This window comes from Melanotaenia boesemani, chromosome 19, assembly GCF_017639745.1.
Source record: "Melanotaenia boesemani isolate fMelBoe1 chromosome 19, fMelBoe1.pri, whole genome shotgun sequence".
NCBI lineage: Eukaryota > Metazoa > Chordata > Actinopteri > Atheriniformes > Melanotaeniidae > Melanotaenia > Melanotaenia boesemani.
Window position 1 is genome coordinate 15,898,953 of NC_055700.1, and position 8,960 is coordinate 15,907,912.

Genomic DNA, 8,960 nt, shown 5'->3' on the forward strand with positions numbered 1-8,960 from the left:
TTTGTGTTATACAGGTTAAAAATAAAAGCTGGAACCTAAATAAGGTTCATGCAGTAGAATCTTCAAGGTCACAGTAAAAGTTTCCTGTTTTTCTGTTAGGATGTTTTTTTTTTTTTGTTTTTTTTTAAGAAATAATAATAATAATAATAATAAAAAAAGAAGTTAAAAGGCTCATCTAGGCTACAGTAAAAAGTTTGAACAGTCACAACCAAAAACCCAGAGGTTCATTCACAGATATTTCTAAAAATGACAGGCACTACGTATACATAGGTCAAAAGTGCAGTGTTAAAAAAACTACATCTGATGTGGTCCAATCACCTTAAAAAACAAAACAAAAACAAAAAAAAACCAACAAACAAAAAACGATTAATAGCTTTAGTTTGATAAAGTCAAAGGGGGCCTGTCTGTCTTGTGCAATAGTCAGGAGTAGTTTCCTGCAGAGACCATGCGCTCCTTGTATGAACACTTGGATTGCTGCAGTGTAGGGGTATAAGCTTGCATTGCTGTGTTTATATAACATTTTACTCTGGTAATGACCAACGCTTTGATTTATCTTGGTCCTAAAATACATGGTGTAGATGTGCATGTACATAGTTTATGGGCCCAAAGATGGTTAGTATTACCAATTGTGGTGTTTTTAAAAGTGTAAGTCAGGCCACCTATTTTTATTATAAATAACTATCTGCATTTTAGTAAAACAGGCCAGAAATTCAGGAAAAATAGTAAACATGTGACATCTCCAACAAATACTTCAGAAGGATGGAGATGATGATGTTTGGATTAGAGCAAAATGCAAAGTAAATCTCTGGTAGTTAAAGCATTATCATGCTGTCTTCAGCAGTAACATTTTGATAGCATTTGACTGAAGAATCAACTTCAATAACAGTTATTTACTTTTTTCCTACGATTGATATAGTACTGCATTGACTCATGTTTTTCTGAATATTTGGACGCAGAGATAGTCATTTGCAGTTTTACATTCAAATTAAATGGTTTAGAGAATATGCATGGGATTATCTGAACATCAGTGCACATGTTTCTTGCACCGTTTCACAGATTTGAACTCAGATTTAATCAAACAAGACATGTCATCATGCTTACAAGGCAAGAAAAAAAAAATGTCCACAGAATGATTCACTCACATTCTGTTGTCCGAGCTGCAGCACAAAGTCATTGCTTTAAAGGCCAAAGGTTCAGTAAATCTCAAGGAAAGATTTTAGTGGAAGGTTCCCCTTCCTCACTGTCAGTATCCAGCTGACATGCCATTCTTCCTCCTGTCTGACACAGCCTGAATGCAGCCATTCTCCTTTTCCACAGCATTGACTACATTTAAAAAAAACCTCCAGTTCCCAATGTTGTGTCCAAGGGTTTTAATGCCATCCATCACAGACTGAAAGCAAACACACACATACACACACAAATTAATACCACTTATCCTTTAAAAGTGATTACAGGTAAATTAAATTTGACTTTGACGGATTATGTTCTTATAATCTTCATTCAAATCCATTAACATAAACAGAAATGTTATCCGTGAGACAGATGATCACAGTTATGTAAACTTCAGTGCCACAAAAGGACATTTAGAATAAAAATTCATCACCTTGTCAAAACCAGGCTCGAAATTCACAAAGTTCTTTGAGTCTACGAAAATGATAGGAGCCTCGATGGCACCTTTCAAGCTCATCCCCAGCCACAGACGGTTTATTATGGACTGCAAGAGTGAAAGAGAACAGTGTAAGCGCAAGGAAGCACACAAACTAATATACTGGATTTAACTGCTGAATTACCAAAGCCACTGCTGTGGTAATCATGCTTCCTCCTGATCCTCCAATCACCAGGATCCCCCCAGACTTTGTGTCCAGTATTGCTGGAGTCATTGAGGAGGGAGGCTGTTCGCCTGTGTGGGACAGCAATAACACTCCGTATCAGACAGTGATGGCACTGGGAAATCTAATAAATATGATTGTTCAATTTTAAAAGGCATTCCTTATATCTGTGACCTTACCTGCGCTCAGCGAGTCTGCCCTCCCACAAAAATCAGCTAACTCGTTGTTGAGGATGATGCCTGTTCGTGGAGAATAAACAGCTCCTCCAAATCTACAGAAGAAAACACTAAACTGAGGGGCTGGACAGACATTATACTATAGCATTTCCTATAATTACTCAGTACATGTACAAATCTTTGTTGAACGGTCTTCCTGCTCACAATTGGTTAATGGTGCTGGTGGCAGAGACCGCCAGTCCGTCTTCATCCAGGACAGACACATGTGTGGTCCCCATGTGATCTGTGGAAGGCTTGTTGCTGTAGTAGGAGTCATCGTGGGTGCCGTTAGAAGTAATCAATGCCCTAATGTTATCACTGAAGGTGGGATCAATCAAATAGTCGGCACTCTGAAATAAGAAAATACGAGACATCTCAGAACAAAGATTACATTTTCTCTTTTTGTTTTCCCTCTTAATTATTTGGATTACTTTTTGATATTTTAGCCACAGTGGGGTATACGAACGCAGCCTCGTCTTTTTATAGAATTAGCCAGCTGTGTAAAACAGATTTAAATAATTTAAAAACAATTCAGAGACTTTCTTGATGTTGCATAGCAAGATATAAAGAGTTGAAATGTAAAATCTTTTTTTCTTTCTTTCTTTTTTTTTATTAAAAACCTCATCCTAATAATGAATTTACTACCAGTGTTATGTTCTCAGTTCTAGGTGTAAACATTGTCCGCTGATTCATGAGAGTATTTTCTATGGAAATGTGTGTGCTGTGCCTGGGAACAAAGTTGACAAAGCAGTCATTATATAAGGAAAAAAATAAATAAATAAAGGAAGCGGGCCATTAAATGAAAAGAATGAGCTAAAAGACTCCCCAAAACACTCCAAAGAACTCAAAGAAATTGCATTATTGTGCAGTAATTCCTGTGTCAACAGGTTTTTTTTCTCACTTCCCCACATTTTTTTTACCTTTTAGGATGACATACAATAAGAAAATAAATTCAGATGCCAACCTTCTCAACATTAAAGGTAGGATCACGAATGTTCCTCTTTTGTCTGTTAGCAAATTTTGCTGCTTCTATGTAATGATGGTACAGCTGAATCTTCTTGTCACCAACCAGGGAGTCTGAAGTCAGCGAGAACCCTGCAGAAAAAGGAGACAGGTGGTAAATGATCATGATCTACAAACCACTGTTATTTTATTCTTTAGAAGTGACAGCATGCAATGATGGTTTGACAGTAGTCATTGCAGAAAATATGAAACCTTTCATGATTCTGAGAATGAAGGCAAGCAGGATGCCCCCAGCAGGTGGTGGAGGAAAATGCATCTGTACATTTCCCAGAGAAACCGTCTGAGCATCGATCACCCGAACCTTGAAAGACTTCAGATCATCCATTGTCAAAGACCCACCTGGGACAAACAAGTGAAAAATAAATAAAGCCTGATCTTTATACTATAAAACCGGTTCTGCCTTTTCTTTTTTCTACCCACTAAAACACACACCCCCAGCTTTCTCATACACATCTTTCACCAACCTGCAGCTTTTATGTCTTGGATTAAGTCCTGTCCTATCTTGCCAACGTAGAAGGCATCTGCCCCTTGCTTTGCTATGATTTCCATGGTTTCTGCAAGTTTAGGAAATCTCAGGATATCCTTTTTACCCAGAACGGTTTTGTTCATGTTACAAAGAACTTCACTGAATAAACACACAGAAGCACAAAGTAAGCTTGAGTCACAGTAGTTTACAAGAAAGAAAGGATCAAAACTCTTCTTGATTTTAAAGTTTCACATTTCACTTACAGTAGTTTTCCATCAGGAATCATATAAAATCTAATGACTAGTTAATGGAGACAAACAAGTAAAACTTAGCTGCATTTATATTGACAAATGAATTACTCATAATTTAGAGGTTCCTGTTCATTCTTATGGGGCATATGCAATGCTCTGTTTCACTTTTTCACTGTATATCTCATATTGGATGAGTGCCATTGAACAGCTGCCACATTTGTAAAGTTTGCCGACATTGTTCTCCTTATTCTAAAACAGGTTTTATAAGTCTAAGAGTATATAAATCAAACCATAGGGTACAAGCACAAGGGCACACCAAAATTTTAAAGTATGAATCACTTCTGGAGCTTAAATTCATCAGAAGTCGGGTTGTTATTAAAAAAGAAAATAAAAAGGCAGGACCAAAGATCCTGTTAGTCTTGTAGATGACACACACATAAACCCAAGCCCTCAGGCCACCAGTAAGAACGAGAACACAAAACCTTTATTGTTCCCCAGACTCAACTTTTTGGAAGGCTGTCTAATTCATTTGTTACCTGATTATTACCCATTAATTTATATAATTTATGTAGCTGCTTAGATGAACTGATCCTATTTTCAAACAACTATTATGCAATGTGTAAACTAAAATGATTATTATTAACAAGCTACATAAATCTATTAGGAAATTAGTGAAACCAGGGATTTAAAAAGTGCTTTACTCCAGGACTTCTTTTGTAAAAAATGCACAAAAAGCTTAAATAAAAGTCACAAGCCCTTTATTGCTGCCCTTAAACATCTAATTTTTGCATAAACTGACATTTTTATATCTCTTCTGATGATGATCATTTCAGGGAACTTAAAAGTTTTCTGTCTCTAAGCAATTAATGTAAAGCGTTACCACAGGGAAGATTTCTCCACATGGTCCTTCACAATGTTGGCACTGAGAAAAGTGGCTAGGTAGGGTGGCATGGGGATACCCTCCCTGGCCAGTTTAATTGTTGGCTCAAAAAGCTTGGCCCATGGCAGCCTTCCATACAGTTTGTGAACAGCCTCATAGCCCCGCAGCTCTCCAGGGACACCAATCCACTGGCTGCCTAGGGTCAGATGGGAAATATGCAGATAAATGACATGAATGATGGGAAGCATTATATGAACTGCAGATGGACATACTAACTTACATTAAAGACAGTTTCTTTGCAGGAAAAACAACAAAAAAAACTAGTAGTAATGTTAGAAGCTATACACATTAAATAAACCTTTGTTCAATAGTTCTCTTAACAGTATAATGAAGCTGTGTGTGGACGTACATGCTTATTAATGTGACACAATCTCATATATATTGTGTAATGTGGCACTCATGTGAGGACTAGTTCATAAAATGACAGTGTATGGCATGTACCGACTTTTTGAAGGATTTTTTTTTTACGTTAAGTCACCACTAACCAGTTTACTACAGTCAGTGTTTTCCTGCCTGCAGGCAGGCTGGGAGACATAATAGACCTTGTTGTCACCCAACTACCCATTCTGGGAGTCTTTTATCCCACCCACTGACTCCCTTTGAAAGCTTTTGGACAGAGTCTTAGAGCATTTGTTTCTGTTTTGCTCTTTAAAAGATCTGCCACTCCAAACTTATCCGGCAACAGATGGAAGGTTGGTTAAAGTGTCAACATGCTGCTAAGATCACCAAGGCTGCAGAGCGGAACAATCGCTACTGCAGCCACTGTCCAAGGCAAGTTAGAGGCCATCTGTGAGATAGAATACTCTAGAGATGCAGCTGAGTTGCCACAACAACTTATAAAATTTGCAGGTGTGAACACAGAAGCAGCAGCTGAACTGATCAACCTGAAGAAAACACACACGGCACCTTTAAAAAGATGACAGATATAGAGAGAATAAAACAAACTAGTTCCTCCTCATTGAATGACACAATGCAGGAAAGAATTTGTTGCCAGACCCTGACAGACAGCTCTGCCTACCTGTGGAGAGCCTGAATGTAGTGGGACAGTCATTTAACAGATTAGATTTGAATTTCTTTGGGACAGTCTCTCTGAAGTTGTAGATGGTAACTTTCCCTAAAAAGACATTATGAATTAGAATAATTTGAAAAAGCTTTATAACTTTTCATTTTAGAGGAAATACAGTTTAAAAGATACAAAAGAAATCGGAGAACCTACCTGTTTTATTTCTCACAGCCAATATAGAGCCTCCTCCTATCCCCATGCTTTGAGGATTGATCACAGATGTGCACAGAAGAGCTGCAATGGCGCCATCTACTGCTGACCCCCCCTGCTGGAGCATGTTCCTGGAAAACATTTTTATCTGGATTTATGGGAAAGTTGAGCCAACACACAGTCACTACCTCTTTGACTACTCACTGCATATTTGCCCACGCACATGGACAATTACACATGCTTAAATAGCTGTTTGGGAACTTGGTGTTCATTGTTCCGTTATTGGGAAGCCTGATAAAAGGCAAACTTGAACCATGTGCTGAAGCTTGAGGTCATCTTCAGAAGCATACCATGAAGCTACTGACCATGGTGGGTGGCTTTACTTTCTTTTCTTTACTCATGATTAAACTTGAATCATGAGATAAATTACCACATGAATGATAACTTATTTAATGTTAATTAGGTAATCCAAATGAACTTTACCTAGAAGACATTCTTGAATGGATCTTTTCACTGAGAAGCTGGCACAGAATCCTATGTGCTCTCTGAGCGACAAGTGAAAGAAGGGTTGGGAATGTTTGTACTCCTTTAAAGGCAGGCCAGCTCAAACCTTTGCATAGTTTCACTAAGCAAAAAAACTAGGAAAGAGACTAACAAATCCATTTCTAAGAATTTACATGTGTAAACCAGGAAATCATTGCAAAGACTGATGCTCAGTGGAATAATTAATTAATAATAAAAAAAAAAATAAAAAAAAAAATAAAAAGTGGAGGTTATCTGAAAACTGGATTTTAGTTGAAGTAGATAACAGATTAATTAGCTTCAAGCAGCATTTTGTGCATCTGCAGCAAAAAGTGAAGAGTTTGGCTTAATTCTGATAATCAGATTTATAATCTATTTTTTTCCTAAAGAAAAAAACAACTTGAAGTTTGTTGTCAACTCAAACAGATTTTTAGTTTTAGATGGATTAGTTTAAACACTATAAGGAGCAGTTTGCAGGAATATATCTCTGACTGAAAGCTCTTCAATCATTTTGTTTCTCCAGTTAAAAAAATGAACATGTTTCATAATCAGGATGTCAAGGGTCCAGTGATGTCTGTTGCCTCTGCAAATCCTGAGCTATTCATTGTTTCAACTGTGAACTGCATGAACCTTTAACAAGTATTGGCAGAGGAAAAAGAAAAAAAAACTATACTGAAAACAAAAGCAGGAAGAACTACACACATCCCCCTGATAAACATCACCTTTTGACATCTTTGGAGTCACTTTGATGAAACATTAATTTCATCACCATGATGGGACATTGTTGAACTGTTTAAAAATATGAGCACATCAAAGCAAAATCCCAGTTACTTTACTCCACCTTAGGAAGAATGAAACTTTCTTTTTAGGTGTCAGAGGGGTAGCTTGGAGTAAGGCAACAAGTGGCGAGGAGAAACTGTCTGCTCCCAGTTCTGCAGGTATAATCTCTATTCTTCAACCAGAGCCCATCAAATCTCTTAAACTGCTTATCCCATTGCTTGGTTCAGCCTTATCTCAACTGTATGAGATTCAGACTGATAGCCGTGAGGTTTGATTAGCTATATATTTACTGTGAATTATTACACACAAGCTGTTAACTCTGCACCTAAAGTAAGACAAGAATTTAATTAATAATACGATTAAGATTTCCGTCAGTCTGCCCCAGGGCAGCGACGGCTACACGTGTAGTTTACCATCACCAAGTATGAATGGTGAGTGAATGAATAATGGATATAATGTACAGCACTTTGAGTGTCTTAAAAAGCGCTATATAAAACTAATCCATTATTATTATAAAACACCTAATTCAACCAAATAAAATAAAAGACACGAGTCAAATTCCTCAAAGATTCTATCTTGTGATGTTTTTAGATAAACTCTGATCAGTCTCAGCATTAACTTCTACCCCCTTAAACAAAGGTTTCCCCCGCTTTGTGAGAATGTGACTTACTTGCCAATCTCGGAGCAAATTTGCGAGTCTGCAGCCACAGCCGCATTTTTGAAGCTGCCGGTGGGGCATCCTACATCAGCAAAGGTGGCGATGCAAAGACAGATGAGGGCAACAGCACAGATCAAAACAAGCAAAATACAACAGCACACCTTTAAGGGATTATATCTAGCCATTGTACTTTCTGTGAAGGAAATTTTGCGCAGGAAAAACCTTTGCTTCTGCAGCGGCTGTAGTGCGCACACCCGCTTATAAAATCTGGTTAATCCAAAGCATGGGTTTACTCCTCCTCCTGCTATCCTCCAGAAGTGAAAGCAAATTATAGGAGGGAATACACAAACCTCCTATGTGTAAATCTGTCCTGTGCTGGGAAATAACCTTGATGTAATCGTTATTCCCGAAAGCCCAGATTAGAGTTCAAGTGACGTGCCCACGTCTTTGGAGATTTATGGAATCATAAATAGCTTCTTACGTCCTCCTGTATTATGTTAGATATTACCTGAGTGTCACTGACCAGGTGGACAGGAACCTTTAAAAAGTCAAATCTTTCAGATGTTGAAATCCTGTTGAAAGTCCACATTTATTTATTTATTTGTTTAGCAGGACACATCAGAAACAAAACAAAAAAGACGACAAATATTTAGAGTAAACTCATTTCTCCAAGCATCACTCCACTGCCAAATATGTTTAAGATATTACTTTATTTAAGATTAACTAGATTTGCACGCTAATAAGTAGCCTGCGTTACTTTAAAAAAAATTAGGCTAATTGGTTATAGTTTCTTACTTGTCCCAAAATAACTGAGTTAACTATCAGGGAGAGTAATTATTTCTTTGTTTCTTGGATGAGGGGCTCTGTCTCCTCCTCCTGTTAGCGGAGAGATGTTTCACCAAATCCAACCAACGTGGAGATACACTTTGTTCCTTGATGTAATGTAGCCTAATATCCATGTCTTCTGCTCAATTAGGACAAAGAAATATCTGTGCGCAAAGTCTAAAACGGTGTCTTTGTATTCTGGGGTCACCCCAGCCGTGGCTCTTGGCAATGGAGATAT

General features: G+C 37.7%; 1 protein-coding gene across 1 annotated transcript; it reads right to left on the reverse strand.

Moving 5' to 3' along the window:
- Nucleotides 1-435: 435 nt before the first annotated feature.
- ggt5b (gamma-glutamyltransferase 5b) lies at nucleotides 436-8,180 on the reverse strand. The gene is made up of 12 exons (XM_041970620.1): nucleotides 7,910-8,180; nucleotides 5,941-6,068; nucleotides 5,743-5,838; nucleotides 4,665-4,860; nucleotides 3,532-3,692; nucleotides 3,260-3,406; nucleotides 3,009-3,139; nucleotides 2,210-2,394; nucleotides 2,009-2,100; nucleotides 1,791-1,900; nucleotides 1,604-1,714; nucleotides 436-1,390 (listed from the first exon to the last, which is right to left on the reverse strand). The coding sequence occupies exons 1-12, from the start codon at nucleotides 8,080-8,082 to the stop codon at nucleotides 1,244-1,246; spliced, it is 1,677 nt and encodes a 558-aa protein (XP_041826554.1). The 5' UTR covers nucleotides 8,083-8,180; the 3' UTR covers nucleotides 436-1,243.
- Nucleotides 8,181-8,960: the final 780 nt, after the last annotated feature.

Bases quoted from the DNA above. Each gene is read 5' to 3' on its own strand.
- ggt5b (XM_041970620.1), bottom strand. From the start codon at position 8,082: ATGGCTAGATATAATCCCTTAAAGGTGTGCTGTTGTATTTTGCTTGTT. The intron at 2,395-3,008 runs GTTGGCATCTGA...TTCTTATTTCAG, and splicing joins CTACCTTTAATGTTGAGAAG to AGTGCCGACTATTTGATTGA. The intron at 1,391-1,603 runs GTGATGAATTTT...GTTTGCTTTCAG, and splicing joins TCGAGCCTGGTTTTGACAAG to TCTGTGATGGATGGCATTAA.